At 38.5% G+C, this 16360-nt stretch overlaps 3 protein-coding genes across 5 annotated transcripts; 2 read left to right on the forward strand and 1 right to left on the reverse strand.

Moving 5' to 3' along the window:
* Positions 1 to 37: 37 nt before the first annotated feature.
* rpp38 (ribonuclease P/MRP subunit p38) lies at positions 38 to 3746 on the reverse strand. Of its 3 annotated transcripts, none has more exons than XM_022766190.1 (2): positions 3659 to 3746; positions 38 to 2851 (listed from the first exon to the last, which is right to left on the reverse strand). In XM_022766190.1, exon 2 carries the CDS (start codon positions 2842 to 2844, stop codon positions 2041 to 2043), a length of 804 nt encoding a protein of 267 aa, XP_022621911.1. In that variant the 5' UTR covers positions 2845 to 2851; positions 3659 to 3746; the 3' UTR covers positions 38 to 2040. The 3 variants fall into 3 exon arrangements, with proteins under 3 accessions (XP_022621911.1, XP_022621909.1, XP_022621910.1); XM_022766188.1 differs by having other exon boundaries at positions 38 to 2872; XM_022766189.1 differs by having other exon boundaries at positions 38 to 2875.
* A 464-nt stretch (positions 3747 to 4210) lies between these two features.
* Positions 4211 to 6682, forward strand: acbd7 (acyl-CoA binding domain containing 7). The gene is made up of 4 exons (XM_022766173.1): positions 4211 to 4336; positions 5152 to 5269; positions 5364 to 5426; positions 6137 to 6682. The coding sequence occupies exons 1-4, from the start codon at positions 4325 to 4327 to the stop codon at positions 6208 to 6210; spliced, it is 267 nt and encodes an 88-aa protein (XP_022621894.1). The 5' UTR covers positions 4211 to 4324; the 3' UTR covers positions 6211 to 6682.
* A 477-nt stretch (positions 6683 to 7159) lies between these two features.
* Positions 7160 to 16331, forward strand: crot (carnitine O-octanoyltransferase). The gene is made up of 17 exons (XM_022766171.1): positions 7160 to 7275; positions 8600 to 8723; positions 9413 to 9537; positions 9629 to 9810; positions 9938 to 10062; positions 10178 to 10286; positions 11331 to 11424; positions 11553 to 11678; positions 11783 to 11884; positions 12165 to 12248; positions 12363 to 12470; positions 12575 to 12705; positions 12786 to 12909; positions 12994 to 13072; positions 13552 to 13645; positions 14331 to 14450; positions 14807 to 16331. Exons 2-17 carry the CDS (start codon positions 8609 to 8611, stop codon positions 14925 to 14927), a joined length of 1839 nt encoding a protein of 612 aa, XP_022621892.1. The 5' UTR covers positions 7160 to 7275; positions 8600 to 8608; the 3' UTR covers positions 14928 to 16331.
* The last annotated feature ends 29 nt before the right edge of the window (positions 16332 to 16360 follow it).

Genomic DNA, 16360 nt, shown 5'->3' on the forward strand with positions numbered 1-16360 from the left:
AAGTGTACATGTTCTCAGTTAAGTTACGTTTTAAACAGCCAAGGTTAGTTTTGGGTTTTTTTTTTCTTTTATTTAGTCATTGCCACTCAGATCACTTGCAGAAAAATTATCACTTACTACTTTATGTACCCTGTTGCAAAGCAGAAAATAAGCTGTCTCTGTAAAACTGCAGAAGTACAACACTGTGGTTGTAAGCATTTATGAACATATGTATGGGTAACCACCCGTCCACTCACCTGCTGTAGGATGTTAAATGTGTTCTTAATCAGACTCTCAGTTAAATAAAACCAATTGAATTGAGCACAACACTCAAAGGGTCTTAAGGAGTAATTTACAACAGCATGCAGTCGGAGTTCAGTGGCTGAATCAACAAAAGCCTGTATCAGTAACCGCATCAGTTTGAAATGTGAGCTTTTCCTGTTTTTCCAGGTCCGTTTTTATTGACTTCTCTCGATTTTGTTTTTTGTAATGGTACTGTATTTTGTGTGTCTGAAAAATATACTGTAGGTTATTTTTTTTAGTGTGTTGTGCAGCTAAATGCGTGAAACTGTTCTGATATTTATAATTGTACTTTGCAAAATGTCTTAAGACATAATTCTTATCCTTTTTCTTTCCACTATTTCCCTAAAATTTCCAATTAAATAGGCTTCAAAACAGATTTTTGAGGGTTTGGAGTATATGACAGTTTCCTGTGCTGGAAAAACTGCTGTCAGGCCACTTATTCCGTGGTGGTTTACTCAGAAGGTTAAAAATATTTTTAAACGGTCTCTTTGCTCTGAGTTTGTTACTTTATGTTCGATGTTCCTGTTCACGTGGCTCTGCATAACTTAAGAGGTAAAGGCTGCTGCCATTTTTGTCGTTGATTTTTCTGTATGTGATGTAATTTTCTTCTCATCTCTTTATAGATTAGCAAGAAGAGAGCAACCAATGGACAGTCAGTGCTTCAGGGTTCAAAGAGTTTTTTTTTTTTTTACCATTGAAAGGTTGAATGAGAAGTTACCAGAATTACTTCAACACTGAAAATCGGTTACTGAGTCAACAGTGTGCCTCATGGATGTTGTCACGATGTGTTGCCTGCAGCTGTTTGAATGAACATTGAGCATGTCAGTTTTGCTGCCGTGTTGATTTTAGCGTTGATGTTACTAGCTACACCCTTTAGTGAGAACTCAACCCGAAGTACCTGCCTTATTTAAAAGATTTTTTTTTTTTAAGATTTTGGGATGGGGTGAAGGGGGTGTACTTTTGAAATGACATACAGCTTTCTCTAACTGAAGAACAATATTTTTATTCAGATCCATTGTAAGCTGTGAAAAAGCTGAAGAACTTGTACCAGCATCATTTAGACATGACCCCATGCAAATAACAATCTGTTTCAATACACACGTCAGCTATACCAGCATGGATGTTTGATTGAATAAACTCACTTTAAAAAGGAACATGAGTGATGCACTTCTTTTTATGTGGTGTTCATTACAAACTCTGACCAAAAAACAACATAGCTAGGATCAGAAATGCCTGTTTCTATGAGTTTCTTCTTTTGTCATATTTACTAAAAGTAATAAAAAATATTTCCCTAATATCCCTTCATCTCACACACTTATGTTGTCAGTAGGTTTAATTCAGAAACAAAAGTTTAAATGTCTCATGTTATGTCTGGTTCTGTTCAAGTAAATTAAATTTTTATATAAATAAACTCAATTTAAAGGATCGTGCCATGGTCCTTACAAACTTTAACTAAGTGGTTAATAAATGCAAACTGCAGATCATCCTCCTACATGTTAAGAGTCAGAGAATCCCAACATGGAGGTCAGAAGAGCTCCCCAGATTGATCTGAAGTGCCATAAGATGATTAATTGTACAAAAAAAGAAAAGAAAAATGTTTTTACCTCTTCAGGCCTGTATAATTCTTTAATCTGAAAAGGAAGAATCAGTCTCATATGTGGTCACAAGCCAGAATGTTGGGACCCACTGAGCTAAAACATAAAAACACAGAAACAGTTCTTTAAACATCTTGGCAGAGTTTCTCTTTCATTTCACAGGCTACGTCTTAACCTTCTTTTTTCTTTTCTTTTCAGGGTTAGCAACTATTTTCTTCACTTTGAGAGGCTGCAGAGTGCAGGAGGGAGACTCTGAGATCTCCTCAGATTCACTCTCCAGTTTCCTTTTCTGGCCTCTCTTCTCTCCAGCCTCTTCCTCCCCCTCCTCCTCCATGTCAGCAGGGTCCTCAGTGGCTGCTGCACCTGGGAGCCATGCAACATGCAGTGAGGGCACTCTGGGTTTAATGGCATCAACAGTGTCAGTGAAGACCTCCTCGTCCTTGGAGGCGCACTGTCTGAATCCCAGTGCGAGGACACTTTTCAGCCCCAGCGGTTCGGACACGCTCTCGCTCAGACGAGGCACCTGGCAGGCCGGCACGCCTCTTGTTGCACTAAGTGCTATCAGGTGATGCGTCATGTGCCTCGGTTTGACAGACCTACACACCAGCACCAGTTTGAGCTCATTTCTCTCCAGAGCCTTCGTGACCTCGTTGATGCCAATGGCCAGCTGTCGTCTGGCAGCCACATCTGTCCAGCCGTTTTTGGGAGTATCCTGCACCTGGGGAACAGGTTCTGATGAGGCGGCCGCAGCTTTCTGGTCTTTCTTTGTCCTCCGTGGGCGATGCACTTTCATCTCTTTCTTCTCAAGCCCTATGGAGATGAGCTTGTCCTTCAGGGTTTTCAGGATGAAATACATGTCTTGTTGGGGGAGTGGCATCCATGTTGGGGTGAGGGGTGAGGTGAAGGAGGTCTTGGCTGGAATATGCCTTTTGATTTCCTTTTTAAGTGGCTTCCCTGGAGTGGCCATGCCTGCTCTGAAATTATAAAAACAAAATCTGCTGATGAAAAGAAAAAAGTTACATTACACATGGAGCCCAACCAATATCAAATGGTTACAAGAAATTGTGGTACAGAAATGCCAAAAGTTAGTTTTAGGATAATTTTGTCTCCATTACATTATATATCCTCCAGAGAGTAATGACAAGTTGATTTTTCAATTGCAAAATGTCCTACTCAAAACATATAGCAGTAATAATAATAATTAATGATTATTTTTTTTAGCTTTATTCAAAAACAGATCTTCACAATATGTTTACCAAACAATACAAGTAATTCAATCAGTCATAAAATAAGTAAAACTCAGTACAACACATAAGAAAATAGGATTGTTAAAAAATAGGAAGGGGAAGTAAATACAGTGACAAAAAGTATAAAATATATAGTTCCTTTTGTAATTAGATTATAATATAAATAGATTTAAGGAACAATGTTTTGTATGTTATGAGTTCATGCTACAGAACAAATACTGGTGTAACAATACCAGATTTCTTTTTACTCACAAATACAGATATCGATACTGGCCTCAAAAATCATAATAAGAAGATTACAGCTGTTAGTGGTATATTTGTGATTCAGCAAATAATTAAATACATTTACTCAAGTACTGTACTTAAGAACAATTTGTAGGTACTTTGATTTGATCGGAGTACTTTGATCACTGCTAATCAATAACAACACAAACAGTTTGTGACTATTGATGCTTCCATTCACTGTTTAAACCCCTGTTAACATAATGGATCAACCACAGACATGAAAAACAAGAATGACATGCATAACTTTACCTGATGTTTAAAGCAGAAAAAAAAATCCCGTTTCTTTTTTAAATTTCTGTTTCACATCTTCAGTCGAACAGCATGGATGAACCACTGCGAGCCGCCATGTTGTTTGAATCCAAATAACTTTATTTAAAAACAACAGCAGCGCCGACCAGTGTTGAATGGGCAGTAGTGCATTTATGTATAAAGTATACGTACACTGCATAAAACATCCAAACATGTTTTTCAACGTTACTGTATAGTAATCTTGTAATATGGTACTATTACTGGTACTTTTTGAGGTTTTGCTTATTACTGTTGATAACAAATACGTTTTATAAAATAAACATGTTCTTGTGTGTATAAACTCATATTCTGCACAGATCAGATCAAGTCAGATAAATATAGTGAAATGTACTTTTCCCTACATCATAACTGTGTGTGTGTGTGTGTGTGTGTGTGTGTGTGTGTGTGTGTGTGTGTGTGTGTGTGTGTGTGTGTGTGTGTGTGTGTGTGTCGCAGTGACTGAGTGAGGTTGAAAGGCAGCCAATCAGATCCTCTGCAGCTCTCTGCTCCCTCCTCTACAGGCCTGTCCTTGGCCGACAATAACGCATTGATCAGCTGTGCTGCAATTACAGCTGCGCAAAGCAGGAGAAATACATTCATCTCGACTACGAGGCTGCATCTGCGAAAATGTCTCTTCAGGTAAAAATATTTACTGCTTTTGTTTCCATTTAATTCATTATTTCAGAGAAAGTACAAGGCTTCTTATTATCGCTCTGAAATTAATAGCGGCTGTAGCGGTCCGGTGTTCACGCCCTCTACTGTATATGGTGTCATCCATCTTTGACAGTCTGCGAGAGCCAGAAGAAGTTAACTTATTTGCAAACAGATTGCTTAACAAAGAAAATATTATCATGCAGGATTTGGAAAACCAAACAGGATCTGACTCCAGTTGAATCCAGATTAAAAGTATTTGGCTGGCTTATGTATTCTACATTTTGACTAATAGGTTAGGTTCAGAGATTAATCTTTGCAACAGGAGCTACATTCATAGGCTGAGAGTTCACAAGATTTTTTTTTTTTTTAATCTATCCTAAAAACGTCTCTCCTATGGTCTATAATTATCTGTTGTGCAGTGCCCCAGATACTTTGAAAAGTAGATTATTCAAGTAGAGACAAAAGCACTAGAGTGTTGAATAAAAGCTCATTGTTTATCTCCAGCTTGTGCAACAATGAGTTTCCCGGGCTCCACACCATGACTGGAATACTAGGCTAAGATTTCTTATTCAGTGTTGTCTGTAACCAATTAATATGCACATTCTCATATTCTGTGATTACTATACACTCCCACTGCGACCAAATACCTTAACCCTGGGTCACCCGTCAGACTTGGTAAAGAGCAGAAAATCTGTTGCTTATCATGTGGAAACGTACTGTAACTGCTGCAGTCTTGTAGGATTATTAGAAATAGAAAGACTGACTTGACTGTGTCTTTTCTGACCATCTTTAACCTGCAGGCGGACTTTGAGAAGTTGGCAGAGGATGTGAAGAAGGTGAAGACGAGGCCCACGGACAAGGAGCTGCTGGACCTCTATGGGCTTTACAAGCAGGCGCTTGTTGGAGACATTAACATCGGTAGAACTTGATGTATAAAACAGAATCACTTTCATGCAATGTTTCCTAAATTCTGAATACTTCCTCCTCTCTGTGTGCTTTCACAATATTATAGATCGAAAGGGAATGATGGACTTAAAAGGAAAAGCCAAGTGGGACGCCTGGGACTCCAGGAAAGGTAAGACAAGACTTGTTACGCAGTACAAGTTTAAACAAGAGTCTACAGTGATGCCAGTCGTACTATGAGGCTGCACTTAGGCATTTGCATCATATCATATTTTTGCTGTCCTCACCATCTTAATTTAACATGCTACATTTGCTCATTAGATATAAACACAAAGCACAGCTGAGGACGATGGGAATATCATTGGCATGCAGGTATTTGGTCATAAACAAATAAATGGACAAACTGGAATTTTGAACTGATGATGGAGCTAAGTGAAAAGTCACATGATCACTTGAACATGTATAGCAAATTTTAATGGCAATCCATCCAGCAGTTGTTGAGATATTTAGTTCAAAACCACAATTGTCAATGAGGAGAGGATCATAATTGGCAACTTGGCAGGATACAGCCTCTGGAGGCCATTAATGCCTATACCATATTTTGTTCCAAACCGTCCAATAGACATTTCACGGAATACGTGAAATCTTTGACCTGCTGGTGGCTGTAAAGGAAAAGCGGGCACCATGGACATTTGTACCAGATTTTATGGCATTTGATGTGATGGCTATTGAGATGTTTCAGTCTGGACCAAAGTGGTGGACCTATCGAGTTCTGTGGTCGGCCATGAGCTATGCCTAACTATGCCTAACATGGCTGAATCTGCAACAAACTGACGCTTTGTGTTTCTTATCCAAATAATTTGTAATCACACTCTCTTTCAGGAATGTCCAAGGACGATGCCATGTCAGCCTACATCACCCTTGCAAAGGAAATCATCAGCAAATACGGGATGTAAGACTTGCAATAAACTGGCAGAATGAGGCAGAATTAATGCAATAAACAAAGGACTACTAACTCCATTACTAAAACAATGCTGCTCCCTATGTAAAAAATAGCCTTCTGCTTTCAGAGGCCATAATTATGCAGGACAAAAAGTTTTAGAGTAGATTTTCTTTTTTTTTTAAAATTTGCTGTGATTTCTTTCTCCTTGGTATGTCTTTTTTTTTACATAGATTACTCCCATTAATTCATACCACTGATAAACTTCTATGCATCCTCTAAGGGTAAAAATATTAAACTTGCTAATTGCTATTTTATCTAATTTATGTAGTTTACACGTGTAATCCACATGTGTACAGCAATATACTGTATACTTGTGCACTTTCGTATGTTACTTGAAGTTTAATCAGAACAGGACAAACTAAATGCCTTCAAATGTGAACATAATTACTGCACAGTTTGAAAATAAAACCTCTTTATGGACTGTTTTTGTCTGTGTTTCCTGTGATTCTTCTTTATTGGGAATTTGACTTTCCTTTGCTTTTAGTAGAGCTGCATTATTGTAAGTGAAACAGAATGCAATTAAATCCATATGTATTTTTGTCTATCTTTTATCTATTATTTTGTACGGCCCATTTATATCAGTGAGGGTAGACTAAATAACAGAAAGTCAGATAGTAATAATAATAGTTAAACAGTCACAGGGGACATTTTTTACATTTAGTACTTTTACTTTGAATACTTTAAATAAATTTTCCTGATTAAACGTACATACTATTACTAAATTCTTCCTCCCTTGCTATTTGGTTGCTACAGCCACTGAGTCACTCCGACTCTCTCAAACTGCAGACAGACTGACCTCATTATTTCAATCACAACATTAGGATCAAATAGTCTATGGGTCAAATGGGCAAATCGTCCGCGCATGCGCAGTGTAATGCTCCCTGCTGGCACTCGAACAGCGGTTCAGTGGGGTAAAGGTGAGGGGCTGCCGCAGCGAGCAAAAACCAACAACACGCCGAAATTACAATATCGCTGCTGTGCTTGGATGCAACGCTGAAGTCAACATTTCTTGGAGAAGGTGAGCAGACAGAAGCGCTGTGTTGGAAAGCTAAGAAGTGTTTAAATCAAGTTAAACTTACTACTACTAGTTGTTGTTATTGTTGTAGCATTAGCCGATAACCGCAGCCGAGATGAGCTAATTTGTGACAGATTAATGTTACTGCCGTTAGTTAGTTTACTGGAAACCGTTAGAAGCCTCTTTGAAGTAACAATAAACGAGTAAAAACTCTTAGTAATCTTCTTAAATTGAACGAACATTTTGGTTGTCTTATTTCCGTTGAACATCGCGCTGATAGTAAAGTTAGACCAAAAGCGTTTATCGAGTTCTGTGGTCGTAATAAGAGTTTATGAATTAAAATGGCTTTGACACAATGAGCAACAGAACACGGGGGCATTTAGAGCTGCCTAACAATACACAATAAAATAGTGAGATATTAAATCTGGTTATGAAAGTTATATTGTTATGAGTTTTCCCCAAATGCTAAACAGACCGTTCACAGTGAATATCAAAGCTCTTAACCAGACCGACAGAGAAACCTGAGTGGGAATAACTTAGGCTATAGCATTACTAGTTGGTTTGAAATATCAGTGACTGTATGATAAAGCGCTACAGCTTACACTTACTACTTACGCCAAGGAGGTCATGTTTTATGTCTATTTGTTAGTCAGCAGGATTACGCAAAAAGTACAGAACCGATTTTGACCGAACTTGGTGAAACGATGGGGCATGGTCCGGGGAAGAACCCACCACATTTTGAGGCAGATCTGGATCATTTTCTATGAATTAGTATTTTTTTCTATGAGGTTTGGTTCGTGTTGTTTGACATTGGCCTTGGTGGAAATATGCACTCTATTAGTGCCCTTGTAGTTCTCAATATTAATTAATCTGTCTAACTTAACATTTGTTCATAATGTCAGGAAATGGTGCTATATGGCCACCAGAAGCCAAGTATTTCACCTTGGACTGTGGGAAATTATAACAGTAATTTTGACTATTTTCTGACATTTTATTCACCAAAATGTTTGGAAACCGTGGGTTTTCCAAAACAAAGTATGAGTAATGAGTATACCACCCAAACACAGAATAAAAAAAACACAATATTTAAATCATTATTGGACAGTAAAAAACTACTTGCTCCTCCCAAGTCAGCCACACCTGTGTCAAGTAACCTCTTGATTATGTCAACCTGTGCCTAATTGACAGCACCTTCAAGTGATGGGAAGTTTACAAAACAAAGTATTAACAAAAATGGCTCTTACGTGAGTCTTACCCTGTCATACCAGTGATATAAACCAATGTCAGCCTCAGTGTCATGTCAGTGCAACATGTATTTGTGTTACAGGGGGAACAAATGGCTAATCATTTGTCAGAATCTCTGCCAGAGCAGACCTTCCAGTACCAAAACAGCCTGCCTCCTCTGCCTGTACCGTCACTAGAGAGCAGCCTTTCCAAGTACCTGGATTCAGGTAGGATAGATAGTAGCTTTGTTCAACCTGCTGTGTTGCTGTGTCATGGAGTTCCTCTGTTCAGGTGTTGTAACTGTTTACCATGCAAAATTCAAATATTTATTCAAACAAATTCTGTAAAGAAGAAAATTTGGTAGGACCATAACTGCTCACTGCTGCTGCTACTTGTCTTTATATGAATGTTCCTGCTCCTTTTTATTAAAAACCAAAACTATCTGCATATGAAGTTTTACTCTGCAATTTTGCCCTTAGGCCTTGAAAACCCCTTACCTTTGGTTTCAAACTGGTTCCTAGTGGATTTGACCAATAGTTAACACAAGAAAATAATCAAAAGAAGGTCTTGTAAGTTTTGGAAAATGAATGGATGACATCATAAAATCAGTATTGCAGTTAAAATTATGCAATGGCATTTATCAGTGTACCTCAGCTCTTTGGATCTGTCTCCCCAGATTTCTATTTTTACCATATGCCAAATTCAATTGGTCACACGCAAATGTGTCAATAAGTGTTATAGTATGCTTGTTTGATACGATATATAAGTATTTATTACATTTGCATGAGCTGAATAAAAATCACAGTTTTTACTACAGAAGATGTTAAATGTTCACAATGACCAGAAGCTGGTCTTCTTACTTAACAGTTTAACACCGATTCACTGATTGACTTTGTATTGCCATGTTTTCCAACAGTTTATCCATTTGCATCTGAGAAAGAGTTTAAAGCTACAGTGGACATTGTGAGGAAATTCCAAGAGGGTGTTGGTAAAGAGCTACACCAGAAACTACTGCAGAGATCCAAGATAAAGAAGAACTGGGTGTGTAATTCAGATGTAAATGTCTTGTGTTTTTCTTAGTTGTCCTCTTTAGTCCTGGATGTTCAACTTGATTGTTGTTTTTGTTTCCTAGTTGGAAGAATGGTGGTTAGACACAGCATATCTGGAGGTCCGCATACCATCTCAGCTGAATGTGAACTTTGGTGGCCCAGCACCCTACCTGGAGCACTGCTGGCCTCCTGCAGAGGGAATTTATCTGCAGAGGGCGAGTATAAGCACATGGCACACACTACAGTACTGGAACCTGATCCGCACGTAAGACATGCTCACACAAACATTTACAAGCTGTGTTTTTGTGGTGTGTGGAGAAGAGGCTGCTCTACTTTTTACACAAAGTCACATAATGTAATATTGGATTTTTTTCTTCCTTTGCATGTTTTAGGGAGAGACTTGCTCCTCAGAAAGCTGGTAAAACAGCATTAGATATGGATCAGTTCAGAATGCTGTACTGCACCTGCAAAGTACCTGGAGTAAAGAAGGACACCATTCGCAACTACTTCAAGACAGGTGGAATAAACTTTGCTCTTATCTCTAACCTTAAGACGCACCTGCGTAAACTGTAGCCCACTTCCTCAGCTTACATATCACTGTTATGTAATGTGTATTTTCTGCTGTGTCACAGAGCGAGAGGGTCCGTGCCCTTCCCATTTGGTAGTGATGTGTCGTGGACGGATCTTCACATTTGATGCACTCTGTGATGGACAGATTCTCACTCCTCCAGAACTTCTCAGGTAGTTTACACACAAGTACAAACAGCCCTCAAGAATAAAATCCAACTATGAAGGGGTCTTGAGGCCTTTGGGCTATGGAGTCATTTCCACTGACACTGCTAACTGATTGTTGTTAGTCTTCACTAATTAGACCAAAGAGGGCGCTCTACTTACATTATCTTTAGAGGGCAGACAGTGGGTGCTTTCCTCACTCGTGTCTCTTCCTCTCCTCCTAATAGGAAAGTGAGAGAAAGATCTTTAGAAGAGACACTAGATGTTTTTTTGAGGCTTGATCACTCCAGCATCATTTTGATGAGACAGCATTTACTCATGACAGATCAACTGCCTCATAATATGTGGAAATAATCAAGTAATAGTTTTAAATAAAAACACGTTACATATATGTAGATCTATTGTGGTTTCATCATCAGAATGTGACTGCTTGTGAAATAATAACACAAGCAGAAAATTGTTTTTTTATGGAAAGAATAGAACAGACCTGAGGGAACAATAGAAACAGCTATAAATGTCCAAAATGCAATCTATAATTAGTTTGTGGAGGGCAGCAGGTACAGTGAGTCTGTCATTCTCATTCTTCTCTCCAAGATGCACTTAGATCAGAGAAGAAGTTAAGAAAAAGAAAAGTCTTTGATCTATGAAAGAAAAGTAGTCAAAGTTTTGATTTTATGATTTGTTAATAATATCTGGGCCGCTTGTTGGTGCTCTTATTCCTGTTTCCATGGGTAGTTTGCCAGATCTTCAGTATTGCGATCATGTGTAATACATTGTATCTGCAAGTCTAAAGCTTTGTATTCACTTTTCTAAGAAATGGTTTAGAGGGTTTTAAGTCTTTGTTGATTTAATTTGCAGTGTGAGCTGCTGGAAGATACTATAAACTAAAAGTGAGACTTTTTTGATAATGGATTGTGCAAAGCTGTTCAATTCTGTGTAATATTAAAAAGATATTAAAGGGTCTTAAAGTCAATTTGGCTTGATGGAAAGCACCCACAGTTCAAAGTTACCTTGTTATATTTTGTGTGTGTGTGTGTGTGTTAACCTGTGCAGGCAGCTGACCTACGTGAAGGAGCGCTGTGAGGGAGAGCCAGAGGGAGACGGAGTGGCTGCTCTCACCTCAGAGGAGAGGACTCGTTGGGCGAAGGTAAGGGAGACCAGGCTCAGAGACATCTCAGTGAATAACATGTAACACAGAGTGAAAAAGTTCTCACATTACAAAAGGATAGCTGAGGATCAGCACTGTCAGCCTTTATCTGTTTACTGTCTCCGCAGGCCAGGGAACATCTAATAAGCATTGATCCACACAATAAGACCATCCTGGAGACCATCCAGAGCAGCCTGTTCGTCATATCTCTGGATGAAACGAAACCCTACTCCACACCAGAGAACTACACAAATGTACTAGCTGCACACATTTGAATTATTTATGACTTCATGAGTGCTCTGGCCACAGGAAAAAAAGCTGTGTGTCTGGTTTTCTGACTTTGTAATTCTGAACCCAGATGACCCTGGAAGCCCTTACAGGCAACCCCGCCGTCCGCTGGGGAGACAAGTCGTACAATTCAATCGTGTTCTCAGATGGCACTTTTGGATCCACTTGTGATGTGAGTTTGTATGTATATGTGGTTGTGTGTGTGTGTGTGTGTGTGTGTGTGTGTGTGTGTGTGTGTGTGTGTGTGTGTGTGTGTCATGCTAGAGACTATGCAAGACTGTACAAACCCATAACACACATTTTGAGATTTAAGATTTTCATGCTGCTTGTCTCTATGTCTTGGACAGAACCTGACCAAAAGCAAATAATGCTACAGTCGTAAAATTTAAAAGCATAATTGTTAGAATGATAGAAAATGATAGATTAAAAACATCAATTAAATTGTTTTGCAGCATGCCCCATATGATGCCATGGTACTGGTGTCAATGTGTTGGTATGTGGACCAGCAAATCAAAGCTACAGAAGGCAAATGGAAGGTAAATGTGTGCTATTACTTGATCCTGTACATAAATTGAAATAGTTCTTATTAGTGATAGTTAAGTTCAGATGTATGCTTACACTTTTCGCTCATTGATGTCTGTGCTTTTTAGGGCTCAGATGCAGTCAGACCCACACCCCTTCCTGAGGAGATGGTGTTTACTTTGGATGAGAAAGTCCGGAGTGACATCAGCCACGCCAAACAGCAATACCTGGAGTCGGTGAGCCAGTATTTAATACCAAACTATACTACAAAAAGCCTGATGCAAAATGACTTTGTATCGTCACAGCTGTTTGACTGACCACTCTATCTCTGGTTTTAAAGACACGGGACCTGCAGGTTGTGTGTTACGCCTTCACTGCGTTTGGAAAAACAGTCATCAAACAGAAGAAGCTGCATCCTGACACCTTTATTCAACTGGCAATGCAGCTGGCCTTCTACAGATTGCACAAAAAGTATGGACTGTTTAAAAATTTGCTCATGCCTTTACTGATATTTGAAGTGTATGAAGTGAGTGACCTCTTCCCTCTCTCAGGCCAGGTAGTTGCTATGAGACAGCAATGACTCGCCAGTTCTACCACGGCAGGACGGAGACGATGCGACCCTGCACCCAGGAGGCTATGAACTGGTGTAAAGCAATGATGGACCCCACATGTGATGTGAGTGTGTATGGCTGTGGAAAATTGTCGCACAGGAAATGGGTGGATGCAGTCTTTATTTGACATGGTACATTTTTCACTCAGTTTAATGCCAAGAGGAAATCCATGCTGCTGGCCTTCAATAAACACAACAAACTAATGGCTGAAGCCCAGGAAGGAAAAGGTTTGTTTATTTAACATTTATGCAATTTGTTGCTATTTCTACGTATCACTGGTCAATGGTCAGACCACTCGTTCAAAGCAGCTCTCATTATTTCATTGATGGAAATTATTTTTCTGCTATCCTCACTTTGTTTGTAGGTGTGCAGCTATAATAAACTAAAAACACTTTTTACTATTTTTACTGGGAACAATTGTGAAACTGTGAAAACAGTCCATGATAAAAACACAACAAATTCAAATAATAGCAATTTAAAATGAGAAAAAATAAAAATAACATAAACAAGAGTTAACCTCATACAGGAAGAAATAATGTATCACCAGTGAAAGAATAACATTAAAGGTACCCTGATTTTTGACTACTAGTTGCACTTTGGAGCGATGCGTGTTACATGTGTGTCCCTATTCTGTTTGAATCATGTATGTGTACAAGAACTTGTGATTTTGATATCAGCTCATGCTGTTTTGTGACACTGTTTCCAGGTTTTGACAGGCATCTCCTTGGCCTGTATCTTATCGCCAAAGAGGAGGGATGTCCCACTCCAGAGCTCTTCATGGATCCCCTCTACGCAAAGAGGTACAGCGGACTATTTTGTAAAACTACTTTTCTGTCCCCAGCTGATGTTATGTGACTGCCTGCCTCACTATGCCCTGCCCAAAAAAACCAGTTTCATCAGTATGTGTAATAATCTATTTGGAACTGTCTTATAACTTAGTGTAATTGTCTTCTTTGTTAGTAAAGATAATTACTCTTAGTCATGATACTTAGCCAATTTTAGGAATCACTGCCAAATATTCCCTGTTTAAACAAATACAAAGTATTACTGAAGGAGGCAGAGAAATAATTAAACATAAGACACACTGAGCAGGAGAGAGGGAGGGAGGGAGAGAGAGAAGTAATCAATATTGAGGCTTCGTACTAACCACTATGACCGATTCTACATATCAAACCGAGGGATTTCGAGGGTTAGGGTTAGACCTGCCTCTAATAAAAGTCATTACGTTCTGGAGTTGAAGTAAATAAAGGCTCAACTATTGTGGATCCCAGACGGAGGCTGTGAGCTGTGTGAGACCATGTCATGGTTATAAAATCAGGATTTGACCATAGGCGGTCCAGCCACATACTAGGTTTTGACCTAGTCTTGTTTAAATTGAACTACAATACAGATCTTATGTAGCAGACTTAAGACATTGCATCAGATTGAAAAGCACTCGCCAGGTCTTTCTGTCAGTCTGTAACAGGGTTATGTTTGTGTCTGCAGTGGTGGTGGTGGTAACTTTGTGCTGTCGTCCAGTCTGGTGGGCTACACCACAGTTCTGGGGGCCGTGGCTCCCATGGTGCACCATGGCTATGGCTTCTTCTACCGCATCAGAGATGACAGGTAAGCAGACAAGACGTAACATGTTTTCACAAAGCCGTTGCGTGGAGTGTTAAAACTTGAATTGAATAATTGATACAAACTCATAAAACCTTTGGGCATATGAATAATAAAATAAAATAAATGCAGGTTTTTCACCTTCTTAGGTTTTCACAAAGTTCATTTCACCATCATAAAGAAATTTGTTTTGGAATTTGCTGATGCTGTTTTTATTGGGCCAATTTGTACCTATTGTATTTATACATTATTCCACAGTATGGTTTGAATTCATCAAGCAGTTGAATGCTTGACGTTTTATGCATCTTCCCTGAAATTTCAGCAGCTGTAATTAAAACCCTTGCTGTTTTTCTTCCCTTCAGGATTGTGATCTCCATCTCAGCATGGAAATCTTGCTATCAAACGGATGCTGCGTCACTATTCAACAACTTCTGTAGCTCGCTGCATGAGATGCTCCACCTGGCCACCACGTCTCAGCTATAAGTACTCACACCAAGAGACATAGTAGCTGAACACAGGCTAATTTACACACTCAGCATTTACCTCTGTCCCTGTTTGAGCATTAATGCAAATACAGCTCACAAACCCTCAGTTAATAGCCGACAGCTGGTGATAGTCATGTTTGTTCTCAGCACAGATCAATGCAAAGGCTCAGAATCAGTACTTCCAGGGGAGATTCACTGGTTTTGGCATTTAGAAAAAAAAGTAAATTTAGTTTTCTATTTTTTTTTTTAGTGCTAAATAAGATTTCGATTTTTTTATGTTAATTGTTCTTTTAGGTGTATATATTTTTCCTGATTTCTCAGATTATTATGACTCTAATGTATGTTAGGATGTTTAATTTTAAATGCATTATTAAGTTAGTACTCAGTAGTTATTACTACATTATTACATGACTGGTAATCACTGCTGACTGCTTTGACTCTTGGCCTTAGACTTCTACTACTTCTACTGTGATATAATAAAGGGCATTCCAATCAAACCCACAAAAACTAAGTTTGATAGAAGTTAAATAAAATTGATGTGCCTTGTTTTAGGTGTTGGTCACCCAATGAAAATCCACAGAAATATGCAACAATAGTACTCAACTATTAAAGGCAGGGCTGAAATTAAAATTCATTATTGCTAAGAGATCAGTTTGTTTCTGACTTATGTACTTACATGGCCATTGGTAATTAGTGCTCTCCAGGGATGGAGTATTTTTGGTTACAACTGAATTTTATTTATATCTGTGTAGGCAGGCACTAAAATTAGTTTACGATATCACTGAAGTTCATTCGGCCACAGGATAAATTAATAATTTTTCCAAGTCTGTCTATAACAACTTGCACAGAACAACACCTGTGGATTTTGTCCCCTGTCACTTACACTGGAAGCTCATTTTTTAATATTTGGACAAATATGGCCAAAGTTTTTTTTTATCTCTTTAATCAGTCTACTAAGAGTTGCTTTCCATTCTACTGAGGTACTGCATTGTGTTGCATTATTTCAGTACACTGTAAAACAGTTGCTTTGCCGATTGTTGCATCTTTCTTTTGACCAAAACCTTAATAATCTGCACACTATACAGTTTTCCTTTGTTTGTGTTTTCACATCATGATAAAGATGGTTTAATGTTCACACGGTTTTATATTAACATTATTAGGATGACTAACATCACTGAGCCTTAAAGACCATTTTTCTTCTGCACTGAAAGCCTTAAGCTAATCTGTTGTTATGATTGTTGACAAAGCTTTTATAAACGTCTTTCAAATACTCAAATGAAAAGTAACTGAATATTTTTAACTCTGATCATAAATGTTGAGAAAAAGCACTAAATGTATGTGATTTGTAGTGTAGTACAGTATGAATGTTCTGACAAATAAAGCTGAGACATTTAATCCCTTAAATGAATATAATGATGTTATAATGAGGCA

The sequence above is a fragment of the Seriola dumerili genome, unplaced genomic scaffold (assembly GCF_002260705.1).
Source record: "Seriola dumerili isolate Sdu_G_001 unplaced genomic scaffold, Sdu_1.0 BDQW01000814.1, whole genome shotgun sequence".
In the NCBI taxonomy this organism is placed as follows: Eukaryota; Metazoa; Chordata; class Actinopteri; order Carangiformes; family Carangidae; genus Seriola; species Seriola dumerili.

Coding starts and splice junctions, on each gene's coding strand:
- rpp38 (XM_022766190.1), bottom strand. CDS start 2,844: ATGGCCACTCCAGGGAAGCCACTTAAAAAGGAAATCAAAAGGCATATT.
- acbd7 (XM_022766173.1), top strand. Junction 5,270..5,363: donor TGTTGGAGACATTAACATCG/GTAGAACTTGAT, acceptor ACAATATTATAG/ATCGAAAGGGAATGATGGAC. Junction 5,427..6,136: donor CGCCTGGGACTCCAGGAAAG/GTAAGACAAGAC, acceptor ACTCTCTTTCAG/GAATGTCCAAGGACGATGCC.
- crot (XM_022766171.1), top strand. CDS start 8,609: ATGGCTAATCATTTGTCAGAATCTCTGCCAGAGCAGACCTTCCAGTAC. Junction 10,063..10,177: donor TCGCAACTACTTCAAGACAG/GTGGAATAAACT, acceptor GCTGTGTCACAG/AGCGAGAGGGTCCGTGCCCT. Junction 12,471..12,574: donor AACAGCAATACCTGGAGTCG/GTGAGCCAGTAT, acceptor CTGGTTTTAAAG/ACACGGGACCTGCAGGTTGT.